At 42.8% G+C, this 13920-nt stretch overlaps 1 protein-coding gene and 1 long non-coding RNA gene across 3 annotated transcripts in view; one reads left to right on the top strand and one right to left on the bottom strand.

Moving 5' to 3' along the window:
• MYO7B (myosin VIIB) overlaps positions 1 to 13920 on the top strand; it is a 50606-nt gene that overhangs the window by 3895 nt on the left and 32791 nt on the right. For both annotated transcript variants that reach the window (XM_035334360.1, XM_035334361.1), the window contains exons 2-15: positions 334 to 385; positions 1750 to 1863; positions 2699 to 2851; positions 3356 to 3540; positions 4491 to 4612; positions 5296 to 5438; positions 5529 to 5642; positions 6109 to 6262; positions 7197 to 7273; positions 7581 to 7700; positions 7925 to 8067; positions 9717 to 9927; positions 11247 to 11382; positions 11645 to 11805. In XM_035334360.1, coding sequence (XP_035190251.1) covers positions 368 to 385; positions 1750 to 1863; positions 2699 to 2851; positions 3356 to 3540; positions 4491 to 4612; positions 5296 to 5438; positions 5529 to 5642; positions 6109 to 6262; positions 7197 to 7273; positions 7581 to 7700; positions 7925 to 8067; positions 9717 to 9927; positions 11247 to 11382; positions 11645 to 11805 — 1851 coding nt within the window. In that variant the 5' untranslated portion in view covers positions 334 to 367. The remainder of the gene's footprint in view (positions 1 to 333; positions 386 to 1749; positions 1864 to 2698; positions 2852 to 3355; positions 3541 to 4490; positions 4613 to 5295; positions 5439 to 5528; positions 5643 to 6108; positions 6263 to 7196; positions 7274 to 7580; positions 7701 to 7924; positions 8068 to 9716; positions 9928 to 11246; positions 11383 to 11644; positions 11806 to 13920) is intronic.
• Positions 1 to 13920, bottom strand: part of LOC118171346 — a 42606-nt gene that overhangs the window by 7570 nt on the left and 21116 nt on the right. The window contains exons 6-7 of the long non-coding RNA XR_004753165.1: positions 12096 to 12212; positions 1724 to 1883 (exon numbers count right to left, since the gene is read on the bottom strand). This is a non-coding gene — a long non-coding RNA (uncharacterized LOC118171346). The remainder of the gene's footprint in view (positions 1 to 1723; positions 1884 to 12095; positions 12213 to 13920) is intronic.

Here is a 13920-nt window from a genome sequence, read left to right as displayed (position 1 = left end):
TAAACATGCCTAATGGTTGACTGAAGGAACTATTTGGTATGAAAATATACATATTGACGTCTTTGGGGTTGCAAGCATCTCCAGAGCTATGTGGAGGAACTTGGAACAGACCACCACCCTGCAAACACTTTGTTTTGAGTAGATCATTTCACTGTTTCTACAGCTGGTGCAGTTTATGATGATCTATTTCGCTTTAATGCAATCCATAAACAGAATGATTTTAAGGCCTTTTGCTGTTACTCTTTACAATGACATATTTCTATTCCACTGCCTGTTCTGATCAAAGCCTGAGCCCTTTTCTGGCCTAACATTATGTTCTTCTTGGGACTGCAGGTTGCATACGGTTATTATTTTCTTCTGAAACATAATGGTCCTTTTCAGAAAGGTAAGTCCTATTCTTTGCTATTATTAACTGGTTAGCTGAGGCCCAAAGAGGAAAAAAAAGGACCTTAATATCCTTGTTCATCTCAAAAAGCACAGCAGAAGTAACCCTGTATCAACAAGATACAAAATATCAATCTGGACTAAAAATAAAAAAGCGTCATGCCAACTTTGGGCTAGCCTGGCTGTGCTTATGCTGAGCTGGTGACCTCTGTCACAAGGTGTGGCACTGAAACTGCAGATTACCTCTGGAATTTTATTCAGTGCAAATCAGAGCACTGTAACGTTCTTTATAACCTTGTGTGGTGTTTACAGGCATTTACACTCCAGTTACTTGGTTTTAATGTAAGCCCATAAAGTATTTTAAGAGGAAAAAGAAATATTTTTTTCAGTAAAAAAAATGAAACATTGACAGTAAGTGCTATGTTGAGAACAAAGTTTGTATGCAACAAGACAGTCAGCTGGAAAGCCAGTTCCTCAGCAAGTGTAAGCCGATTCATACCCCCTTGAAGACCCAACCTACAGCTTTGTTCCATTTTCATTCTAGTCATTGGAGTAATTTTTTTGTTTGTTTGTTTGAATCTGAATTAGTGCCTGGAGAAAGAGTAGGTATTCCTGGGGAGTACAAACAGGGCAGTAGCTCAGGCAATACTGCAATGGTGCTTATTCCTAGGAAAGGACAGCCACAGCTCACACCTTTCCTCCAGTGGCAGCAGAGCTGCCCTGCATGCTGGCTCTGCAGGCAGGATGTTGCCACAACTCCACAACTGTGAAGAGGAGCTGGGCTGAACAAATAATGCATTTTTTTTCCTAAGACAGATCACGGATGCAATCACATTTGTAAATGATCTGAAAGATAGCAGAAAAAATACATGTAAAACTGTTGCAACAGGGCCCTCTGCATTTCCAGGTACCTAGTCTGTCCATCTTTTTTTCCCCAAGAATGCCTTTGTTTTCAAGCATCTCATTTGAAAGAATACCACAGCTACTGTGAGGCAGCCAAGGCACATTACCAGCATTCACGGTGTCCCGTCCCATCCCGTCCCCCCCAATTTCTAGGAGGTAGTGGAGCTGAGTAATCACTGTCCTTGTAAAAGGCGTTATGTTATTTCCTCTTGTAATACAGCTGGGCTGGATGACTCAGGCAAAGCCATTTTCCATGCCAGCTGTGGTGCTGGGAATAGTACTCAAAGATCCCAATGCTATCACAATTAGACTGTACTACCTGCAAGTGGTAGGAACTTGTCCAGTTAAACAGTGCAGAAGAAATTAAAGCAATAGAAAAATTAAGACCAAGACATATATGCATGTGAACTACATGGCATGAAGTCTGTCACATTACCTGACAATGACTTTTCTTACCCCCAGGGTGATCATGTGTGGCTGGAAACTCAGATGAACGGTGAATTTAATGTCCCTATTGGGGCAGTTGTGAAAGACTCTGACTCAGGACGGATCTTGCTGGAGGATGATGAAGGCAAGGTGGGCTATGCTACAACTTTCTGTAGAAGACAAACATAAAAATCAAAAGTACAAAGTACAAAAGAGCGAACGTATTGGATCAGACCAAAGCTTCATCTAGACAAACAGTCTGACTTTGATAATGACTGGTGAGATACACTGAAAGAAATAATATAAAAGTAAGGCCAACATAGGGCGATGCTTCCCTAGTATCTACAGATCCCAGCAGTATGAAGATCCATAGCTTCTTGAGCTAGCGGTTATAACCAAGTAGCTAAGAACAGGAAAAGGACAAGCTGCAATGCCTAAATTTAGCAGAGCTCTAGGTAAAATCATGATCCCACTAAAGTCTGTTGAACTGGAGTTTCACCCCTACCTCAAACATGTTCTGGCTGTAATCATCTGACAGAACTGCACTGTGAACACTCATGATTTAGATTAGATGCCAGGAGGAAATTCTTCACTCAGAGGGTGGTGAGGCACTAGAACAGGCTGCCTGGAGAAGCTCTGGATGCCCCATCCCTGGAAGTGTTCAAGGTTGGGTGTGATGAGGCCCTGGGCAACCTGATCTAGTGGGTGGCGTCCCTGCCCATGGCAGGGGGGTTGGAACTAAATGATCTTTAAGATTCTGTGATGTGCAGAACTCACCTACATGGCTTTGTTTAAGGTTTTAAATCATCCAGTCCTGTGGAGCAGCGCACCTGCTAATTTATGTAGTTCAGTCAGCTGTTCGTTAGAATATGCTGGGTTTAGTGTGGACTATGTTCAAGTCTGCTCTGGTCTAACATAGTGCTTTCCTTTGTTTGCCTCTGGGTAACAGCATAACCCATTAAAACTTCTGCCTTGCCTTTTTCAGGAGCACTGGATCATGGCCCAGAACATGCACATGGTGCGCCCAATGCACCCATCCTCTGTCCAAGGGGTGGAAGACATGATCCGCCTTGGGGATCTTCATGAAGCAGGCATGGTGCACAACCTCCTCATCCGCCACCAGCAGCACAAAATCTATGTGAGTGCCAAGGTTACCAGGCACTCTACTTCTAGCAATAACCTCTAATGCACCTTTAGTAAAGTGACCTGAGCTGCCTGCAAGCCTTCTTTCATGAGAGGGCCCCACAACCATAACTTTGCCCAGTGCAAAGTTCAGCTACAACTGCACCAGAACAGAAAAGCAGCTAAAAAATCACTACAAAACATCTTATGATAACACAGAAAAATGCTATGCTAAATTGAGCTTTTGTGTTTTAGCCTGAGACAGCTAGGTGAGCTGTGATTTGGCCAGGAGATAGTAGTTATCATTATTCCTTCTGAAAAAAAAAAAAAAAAAAAAAAAAAATATACCCTGGGAAATTTAGTAACAACCAGACCTTAGCACTTAGGCCTTACCTAAGTGCTGCCATGGATCTCGCAGGTTTTCCTCCTGCCTCTGCTTATTATCACACTGTGAGTGCATTTGGCTGTATTCTTGTTTGCGGGTTTGCTGCTAGAGGTAATGCTCATAACTGTTTTCCAGACTTACACGGGATCTATCTTGGTAGCAGTGAATCCATACCAGCTGCTGCCTCTCTACACAGTTGATTATATCAGGCTGTACTGCAACAAGAGGATCGGAGAGCTGCCACCTCATGTCTTCGCCATTGCTGACAATTGTTACTTCAATATGAAGAGGAATAAGAGAGACCAGTGCTGTGTGATCAGGTGACTGGACTCAGGATGAGTGGCAGAAGCCAAGTCTGGCATGTTTTTGGGACACCTTTGAGGACATAGGAAATCTTCCAAATGTAAAGGCACAGATAAGATTTGAGATAACAGTTTTCTCCCCTGCTACTTCATTTTCAGTCAGGGCTGCAAAAGGTAGAACATATGCAAGGGATTTCCAAAGTCCATTGTTTTTCCCCAGTCTCTTTGAAAATGGTGGTACATTGTGCACATCTGATCCTTTGTGGTGTAAGGCTATCTTTCACCTTGGGGACACGATACCTGTGCTACTTGTGTTTTCTGCAGGGATTTCCTGAATCATAGAAACTTAGAATTATAGAATCATTAAGGTTGGAAGAGACCTCCAAGATCATCTGGTCCAACCATCCTACTACCAATGTCACCCACTAAACCATGTCCCTAAGCACCAGGTCCAACGTTTCCTTAAACACCCCCAGGGACGGTGACACCACCACTTCCCTGGGCAACCCGTTGGAGGGGAAACTTTCTTTATCCTATAAACACATAACATGTATCCATTTTCTGCTAATCATCAGTGTGAAGAATCAGAGAGTCTCATTGCAATAATATCTGACGATAGTACATCAAGTGAGTTGCCTCAGCTAACACTAGCACTGAAAATCTGTCAATGTATTAAATAAAAGCAAGTGGTCATTTAATTTCTACTGGTACAGAATGTCTTTCATGGATTTGCTCATTTTGAATCAGAGGGAGAATTTAGTCCTCAACCTAAGTCTAAAAAAAAAACAAATTTTAGCAGATAAGATGTTGAAAAACTACCGTACTCTAGTCCTCCATGAAAGACAGCCTGATCTGCCATTCACAACGTAAATATAAGTAGGATTTATTTTTTCACCTTGGTCTGCTATTTGCCATCCTAGCCAGAAAAGAAGAAAGAAAACCATTAATGGTATTGTTTCTTTATGCAGTGGAGAATCTGGAGCTGGGAAAACTGAAAGCACAAAGCTAATACTGCAGTTTTTGGCAGCTGTCAGTGGCCAGCATTCCTGGATAGAGCAGCAAATCCTAGAGGCCAACCCTATTCTGGAAGGTGGGTTATTTAGCAAAAAGTCCTGATTTACCACCCTTGTCACAGGAAGTTTATGTCAGGAAAAATTCAGGAACAGACCCTTGAACTGCTGTATTTGTGTAACAGCTAAAACCCCTGAAGTATTGACAATGTAGCATAGAAATTCTCTAGATTTTTCTGCCATGTCCCCATTAGGTCCACAGCAGCTCCCATGATGGAGGAGGAGGTGCCACCATAGCAGGTAACTCAGAACTGCAGGGAGCACAAAAGCCTTTGGAAAGGCAGAGACCTTTTGGTAAAACCCCCTTGTTTGGCATTTGCAACAGATGTGACTAAGAATAGATACATCCGTAGGGTAGGTCCCTAAGACATCCATCTTTCTCAGTAGAGGGATCGGGTGAGTTCCCAGAAAGTCCTTTTGCAGGTCTTAATTAAGAAGTGCTCAGCTCTCTTGGCTGGTCAGATATAGTGTATATGTGGATCTCCTGAATATATTTTTAGGACCCAACTATCTGAATGTGCAGTATGCCTGCCTGTCATTTCAGCAGGGAGCCTTAGTCCATGTATTCTTTAGTACTTGTCAGCACTATCACTTGGTGCACAACTTGTAAAATGCCTGCAGAAAAACAGAAGAGAATTAAAAATAGACACAATGTTCATTAACTGCAGTAATCAAGATACTACCTCTGCCCTTTGCCAATCAGCTTTTGGAAATGCCAAGACAGTTCGAAATGATAATTCAAGTCGCTTTGGGAAATACATTGATATCTACTTCAACCGCAGTGGTGTGATAGAAGGAGCCCAGATAGAACAGTTTCTTCTGGAAAAGTCACGTGTTTGCCGGCAGGTGAGGTCACTTGCAGATGTCCATTCTGCCTGCTCCTGTGTTACAAGCCTGTACTAACAAGGCTATATTGACCTATTCCTTTCTTTCTAGGCTCCAGAGGAGAGGAACTATCACATCTTCTATTGCATGCTAATGGGGATGAATGTGGAGCAGAAAAAGATGCTGAATCTGGGAACTGCTTCAGAGTACACTTATCTCACTATGGTAGCAATCTCTTTCTTCTCCATTATCCCTTTGCCACTTGCTTCTTCCAGCAAACAAGTACCATCAATAGGAGCTGCAGATGGGTAGTTACCAAGTATCAGCAGTCCTTTCCTTAGAGTAACAGAAGCAGTAACATCAGAAGTGCTGTGAGTCTCAGTTTCAGAGACTTACTGTAACATCCACCTGTCCACCACTGAGGCAGCTTGTGGCAGTTCTAAGCCTTCTATCCAAGTCAGCCTTAAGAAACATAAAGGACATCTTAAAGCAGGTAGGAAATATCCCCCACTTTCACAGGCACTTAGATTTCAGATGAATGCCAGGGAGAAAGCTAATCAAGTATGTATACCTTAGGAGAAAAAGAAAAAGCAGAAACAGTGTCAAGAATCCTCATCCTTATATCTGGTAATTATATGATCTAAAGAGAAACAAGAGATTTTCCTTGCCTGTTGAGTGTGGTGTCTTGCAGGGCAACTGCACATCTTGTGATGGGCGGAATGATGCAAAGGAGTATGCCCACATCCGCTCGGCTATGAAGATCCTCATGTTCTCAGACTCTGAGCACTGGGACATCAGCAAACTGCTGGCTGCTATTCTGCACCTGGGGAATGTGGAGTTTGAAGGTAAACTCAGCATTGCCTGTGCTTGGTCTTTCCTCAGACTCAATGTTAAAGGTGTAGAGATGCTGTCTGCTTCCCACTGTACAGCTTAGGTTGTGCTCCTCTCCTGCTAACAGGCGGATGGACAGGGTTGAAGGGGCAGGCAGATAAGCACCATTAAACATTGGGTAATGTTTTGAAAAATATCCATCTAATTTTGCCACACTCGGGTTTCCATGGCTACAAATAAACCCTTATCATGCAAACTGAAACACTAGATAACATAATGCCACACTACATTTGCTGATTGTAGTGCTCCGCGAGCCAGAGGACAGAAGAGCAGTTGAGTCATGCTTGCTGTGGAGATGATAGCAGTCATTCTCCTGGATGGGTTCGGTGAACACCCACCTGTGTGAATGCAATTCTTGTATGGCACAGGCACAGCCTCATACACCCAGCAGCAGGACGCCAGGAGCTCTCACATTTTAGAAAAGGCCTCCTTCTCTTTGTGATGCAGAGGATCCAATACAGTGATGCCAGCAGGGATCTTTGGAGTAATGTTGGCTGCTAAAATGAAACATTTAGACAACCTTTTTTGTCTAAATTTCCCATAAGCCAGATATAAGGAAAAAATGTTTTCAGAAACATTTTCTGAAGTCAGATATAACTTCTCCAGATCTCCAATAGGTACCATTTAAAAGTAATAACCTTTTTCAGTTTTGCAGTTACTTTTAGCCTGATGTTTGGGAGTTGTGAGAACCCCATACATGCCAGGATCCCTGACTGAAATCAGAACTCTTCTTAGTAAAATCATCAAACCTGGGAGCTTTGTCAGGAAATTGATTGCTTTGTCACATACCCAGAGCAACAGGGTTACAGAAATATGGCTGCAATAATAGCACAGCCCCTCCCCTGACAGAAATGATTCACCCCAAGACTGACTGTTTCCTCATTCCAGCGGCTGTGTACGACAACTTGGACTGCTCTGATGTGATGGATTCACCACACTTCTCAATTGCAACCAAATTGCTTGAGGTAATGGACTCTCATCTTCTCCTACTAGTTCTCTCCTTCACCCATGCTCCCTGAGCACACTGACAAAGCATGGTTCTGTAGAGTGTTTATGTATGGAAGCACATAAAAAGGGCATTTCTTCCCACTGATATTCAAGTGATGTTGTTGCAGATGTGTCTGAGCTAGGAGAGCTTTCAGTCTAGGACAGCAGAATGCTGTCATGAATGCTGCTGGACAGGCAGTTTGTTACAGTGCTCTTCCTGAGATAGACTTTTCTGGATCTCCTTTATCCACGTGAATCACCAGATTGCCATTCCTGTTCCTCCAGGTGGACTCCAGTGAACTTCAGAACAGTCTCACAAACCTCTCAATCATTGTCCGAGGAGAAAGTGTGTCCAGGCCTCTGAGCATAGCTCAAGCTGCAGATGGGAGGGACGCATTTGTGAAGGTATTGTTTCTTACGTATTCTCTGTTTAAGGTTGGGAATGCTTTCAAAGCTGTCTGTCTTACTAGTGAAAGAGCCTTTTGTGATAAATATTCACCCAGTGGGCTCTGTTCCCTCCTAGTCTTCAGGCATAGTCTGACATCATTGTTACAGCATGAAGGAAAGCATTGAGATATGTCCAAAGACTGTAACGATGGTCTTCCATTTCCTCTTTAATTTTTCCCCAGGGTATATATGGACGGATTTTCCTGTGGATAGTGAGTAAGATCAACTCAGCCATTTCCAACCCAACTTCTGAGAAGCCTAAAAATATGCGTCAGTCCATTGGGTTGTTGGACATTTTTGGGTTTGAAAACTTTAGCAACAACAGGTAAGAGGCTCTAGATTCATTTCCACAGGGGGGCTGAAAAGCAGCTGATGTAAATGGAAAGAATGAAGAAACAGACAAATGTTCTTTCATTATTGTCCTCATTCTCAGAGAAGCAGTGAAATTTCCGTCACTGGATTTTCCCAGTGATGATCTTGCACAGGTACCATTTGTCTTCAGTCTTGGTCACATTTCTGCCTTCTCCTTCAGCTTTCTTTCTGGTGCAGCCATTGCCACATCTATTCCAGAACCTCAGGAATTTGCTCAGAGGAGATGCTACGAGCAGGCAGTCATTACAAGCAGATGCCCCCTGTCTCTGTACCAAAATTCTTTGCTCCATAACATTTTTATGTCACTTGGGATGCATTTTGTACATAGTACAAAGGAGGCTGTATTTGGTTTCCCTTTTCAGCCCATGCTTCTATTTTGCTCAGTGTTTTTGCTCTCCTATCACTTTTCTGGGGGCTCCTTAATTTCTCTGCTTTTAAGGACAGGTCAGCAAAACACCTGGTTAGTACACTGTTGTCCCACTCCTACCTCACCTACTGATGATTTCAGTCCCAAAGCACCATTTCTATATGCCCTTCTTTACAGAGGCAGCAATTCTCTAATTTGTATGGTATGTACGTACCATATCATCAGTACTCTACAAACCATCACCCGTACTCTGCAGTCTGCAAACATTGGTGGCCAGAGTAGAGAAGCTTTCTCCATTTTGTGACACAGACAACATGTGATCACTACTGTAGCAGGGTACACTACAGTCAGAAATGTAGTAAATGACTGTATGCAAATATTATTATTAATTAAAATATTAAATATTGTAACAATTATTAATATTACTAATATTATTTCTGTCATTCTATTTCCCTCCACCTTAGTCACCCCCTCCCTGACAAATCACTTAAAATGTTCCATGTTTTTCATTCTTTCTAAATTCTGCATGGCATTTTTTTCCAATTCATTTCAACAGATGTACTTTGCTTGCTTTCAGCAAGGTGTTATTCCTGTTTGACCTTTGGAACGTAGTCTAAGATCTGTTCAGGACAGCCTACATGTTTCACGGTCTATCTATATCTATCTATCTATTACTTTATGCTACTCCCAAATGCTGCAATCCACGTGGGGCCTCACTGTGGTGAGTACTCCACAGGCACAAACTGTGCTACCGCAATTACCATGTAATGAAACTCATGTGCAGCATCAAGGACTAACTAACAAAAGAAGCAGTAATGCCAGTGCAAGTAAAAATAGGTCTCACATTTATACAGTCAAGCTATTTTCACAGTTATATGTTCCCCTTTACTCTAGGGTTTCTTGAAACACATACAAGATCTTTTCTTGCTTACCCAGCAACACTCAGTCATCAGTTGGCTCATTTATGCTCATCTTTATCACAGCAGAAAATGTATCCCATATGTTCCTAAGATTGACAACACGCAGTGGTGGTAACCATTAACACTGTGGAATATAGTTGGAGTTGGACTTGATGATCCTTATGGGTCCCTTCCAACTCGGGATGTTCTATGATTCTATATAGCAGTAGTATATCTGGATACATATTTAATACAGAGTAAACAAATACCACGGAGCAGTGCAGCACTGGCCAAGGTCCAGGGATGACCATAGTTTCCCACCTTGTCCTTCCACAGCTTTGAACAGCTCTGCATTAACATTGCCAATGAGCACCTTCAGCAGTTCTTTGTGCACCATGTCTTCAAGCTGGAACAAGAGGAATACCTTGCAGAGCACATTGTCTGGAATAACATTGAATTCCCTGACAACCACCAGGCTCTGGGAGTCATTGCACTCAAACCCATGAACATCATCTCCCTCATTGATGAAGAGAGCAAGTTCCCAAAGGTAACGTTATGGTTTCACCTGTAATGTTTGGTTTTCACCACAGCTCATCAGTAATGCTTGGCTTACTTAACACAGAAGAGTGCAAAAACGCTTTCAGAGACATCATGAGAGGCAATGTCTTCCCCCTTAAAGGTGTCCCTTTTAAATTAGCTATATGAATACTTCTGTCTTTGCTGGAGTGTGCTCTTCCTGGTATCTTGCTATTGAAGCTCTTATGGTTGTTCCAAGTGGAGAAGGAAGGACTCCTGATCATTTAAAAGTGCCTTTTTATGAAACATTTGGTTTTGTATATTGTTTGAGTATTGTTCTGCTGTTGGTCTGGATGGCAGTTTTCTCTTCTCCTGTATGACAGTCACAGTTGTGCAATGTCATTGTGAAAAATGTCATTCTACAAAGAGCAGGCATCTCAAACAGGAAAGCAGGGGTTGAAGATCCTATCTCAAACATTCTTGTAGAACATTTTTCTCACCTCCAGAGCATGGTGAGGGTAAGCAGGACTGTTAGTACGGGAATTAGATGGCAACATCAGCTTATCCAGAAAAGCAAGCCCCTGCCTCAGCTCACTTGTAGTCCTCAGGCAGAAATTTAAGAGGATTGTGAACAGACAGACAAGACAACTTTCCCCTTTCTACCCTGAGAAGAGGGTGGTCCTAACTGTCCTGCAGTCAGGAGAAAAAAAACTTCTCTTCTCTGATTCCCAGAGCACATGGCTTCTCAGATAGCACAGCACTAACCTAGCATGGGTGAATGAGCAGAGCTAGCCTCACATGCACTGCAAGGGAATGAGTTTGTGATGGCATCACTTGAAGAGAAGCTGCCTGCCTGTGGAAGTCACAATCTGGGCATGTTGACTGGCATCTGCTTTGGCAGCCTTCTGGGGATTTCTGAGTCTTATACCAGTTGGGGAGTGAAAGACAGCTCTGTGTGCCTACCTAAAAGAAGGAGCATGCACCCCTTAGAGCATGGCTGGTTAGGATGGCATAGGAAAGTTGGTGAGGAATTCTGCTTGTGAGCACCAAAGATTTGGGAAATTTTCAGCATGCTTGGTGATGTCGGTCATGTTATAGAGCCTTGTGTACAGCCCTAAAATACTAGGCCTTACACTTGGTGCTGTGTTCTGTCCTGATGCTTGAGAGGAAGGTCTGTGTAAAAGAGGAGATACTTCTGCCACTGACTTCTTCCAGATTTACTACACAAGTGAGGAGCAGAATTTAAGCCTTTGTTATCTCTGAGCACCACGTCTCTTTGTTTGCTGAGCATAGTCCAGTGTGGACAGGAGATCTACTTAACTGTCTTTTTCTGCCTGTGTTTGTTTCTAGGGCACAGATGCTACCATGCTAATCAAAATCAATTCCCTTCATGGCAAAAGTAAAGTCTATATCCCACCTAAGAGTGACCATGACACCAAGTTTGGCATTAACCACTTTGCTGGGGTTGTCTTCTATGAATCAAAAGGTGAGCCTGTCACTGCTGGATGTAGAGGGTGAAGAGAAAAGCATGGCCATGGACATGTAGCGCTCCAGGGTAGGGTTGATCTGTGATTTCTCACGATGGGAGTTCAAAACCTTCAGGTTTACTTAGCTGAAGTCAGAAGATCAGGAGGATTGCTCTAAACTAATCAGCAAGTTACTGTAGATGAAATAGATTTTAGCTAGCCAGAGTAGCACTAGGGCCAGCTGACTGCCGAGATTTTTGTATTTTTTTTTCCATCTTATAGGTTTCCTAGAGAAAAACCGGGATACACTGAGTGCTAACGTAATGCAAGTGGTTCATTCCTCCAAAAACAAATTCCTGAGGCAGATTTTCCAGGTGGAAACAACCACACCTAGTCTGGGACGTGGGACCATCCGGCGTATTGGAAGTGATCAGGCCTACAAGGTTGGCTAAATGACACTGGGTTGCAGAAACAACTCATTTCTCCTCCCTTCCATAATGCTCTGGCTGTTCTTGACCTCCTCTTTTATAACACTGTCTCTGCAAATACATTTTCATGCATACCCTTTCCTTCAACCCATTTCAACAAACGAGTATGGAATAAAAGTCAGGATCTGGCATTCATGCTGTAAACAAATGTAATGTCAGCCCTGTCTCCTAGGAGTGCTTTTCATGTTTATATTCCTGAGTTTCCTTCTCAGGGTAGAGAGCAAACAGTCAGCTTGCTATCTTACCTGTTACCTGCCTATTCTCCTGGCATTGTTTTCTGATCCTGTTCTTTCTTCCTCAGTCTTTATCTCAGTGTGGTTTTCTGCTGTCCAGAACATCTGGCCAAGGACAGGTAAACAAACCTGTGGGAGAAGAAAGAAGTGGTACAAGCAGCAACCAAGAAATGGCTTAGCATTTATTAAATGTTATGAGCAACTTCAGATTAAATATCAGGCCCACCTGCATTGCTCTGATGATTTTTGTCTTACTGTTGTGTTGTTGGAAAAAAAAAAAAAAAAAAAAAAAGCTTTCCTTATTAGAACATTGAGAAAGTAGCATGTCAAGAAAGGAGCTACTAAATGTGGGTTACTGTCTATTTCAGAGTGCATAGAAGTCAGGTGATAAATCCCTACTAATTTCAAATAGGTTGGGCCACTGTTGGGGAGCCTAAGAAGCAGCCTACAGAAAACAGTGAATCAAGTGCCAGAAAAAAAAAAAAAGAAAAGAAAAGAAAAAAAAAAAAAAAAAAAGTGCTTTTCTGAGGTCTCAGAGTCTCTCTTGTGACTCACCAGGGGAGAAAATTCACCACCATCCCAGCAACAAGACAGGCTAACAGAGTTTTATCTGAAGGGGGTCTGTGAGACCATGAGGGCCTGGACATCAGCCTTCTGTGACTGTCCCGCTGATGTAGTGGTACAGCAGAAAGGCCTCTAAGGTCTGGGAGTGCAAATTGCTTTTAACTGTCGTACAGCTTAAACATCTGTAAGCTGTTATCCTGTCCACTTAAAACATGAGCTTGCTAGCCCTAAAATGCATCAGAGCTGCTACGAAGCATTCCCAGAACTATTTTCCAAGGCATGAGGGTTTGGTCGCTGGAGGGCAGCATTGTCCTGTAGCTTAAAGAAGGAAGTGGCAACTTGAGTGTTAAAAAGGGGACTTTAAATATAAGAACCAGAGTAACGAGGTAGTATAAAGACCATTAAGGTGATGGGAGCCACTGGGATTTAAATGGTGTATTTATTTTGAAGGCGGGGTCGTGGGGCGGCCCCCGCCCCCGAGGAGGGAAAAAACATCTTTATATATAGCAGTATTGTGTTTCAAAGATTAGCTCCAAGCTTATAAGAAGCCTGTCAGAAAAAAGCCAGTGGAATCTTTTTGTTACCTGGAATCTGCACTGTTGTCACTGTAATTTAATATGCTCTTAAAACACAGAAGCAGCAGCTAAGGGTTATTGTGATAATCTGTGTGGAAAAAGAGGTAGAACTGTGCTTGCAGTGAAGCAGGGGAAGTCAGGAGCTAACTGCAGCCAAGTGCAGTCCCTCTGGGGTTACACTATTGCACCTGTAAGCAAAATTCAACCCAGGAGTTGTCAGACATAAAGCACTGCAGTCACAGATAGAGCAGCTTTTACATTATTCTCCAGCTGTGAAAAGTTTGCCTTTTCACTACTTACTGTAGCATTAATGAACGAGGAGACCATCCTAAGCATTAAGGAATGAGCTGCTCGGAATCCTTAGCAATTCTACTTAGCTATGAACTGGCAGCAAAATGCCTGGCCTGGAGGTTATTATTGCTTTGGAAATGGCTGTTTCTTACCAAACTTTCAGGCACACATCCATGAATAATGGCTTGACACCCAGGCCTTACACTAAGCACAGCCTTTGTTGGATGAGACAAGCCTATGTGGGATGCTGTGGGAGGAATTTCTTCCACCACAGCCAGCCCCACTGCTAGGAATTATTGCCTAAGTAGGTGAAGGAGCTCAGTGGGGTTTCCTCAAAATAATCTTCCCAAATAAGATGCAGATGACAGATTTAGCTCCCATATAGGTAGATAACTTTTCCTGGCATT

This window comes from Oxyura jamaicensis, chromosome 9 (genome assembly GCF_011077185.1).
Source record: "Oxyura jamaicensis isolate SHBP4307 breed ruddy duck chromosome 9, BPBGC_Ojam_1.0, whole genome shotgun sequence".
In the NCBI taxonomy this organism is placed as follows: Eukaryota; Metazoa; Chordata; class Aves; order Anseriformes; family Anatidae; genus Oxyura; species Oxyura jamaicensis.
Note: the sequence above shows the minus strand (reverse complement) of the source record. Positions and strands in the feature narration are given on the sequence as shown.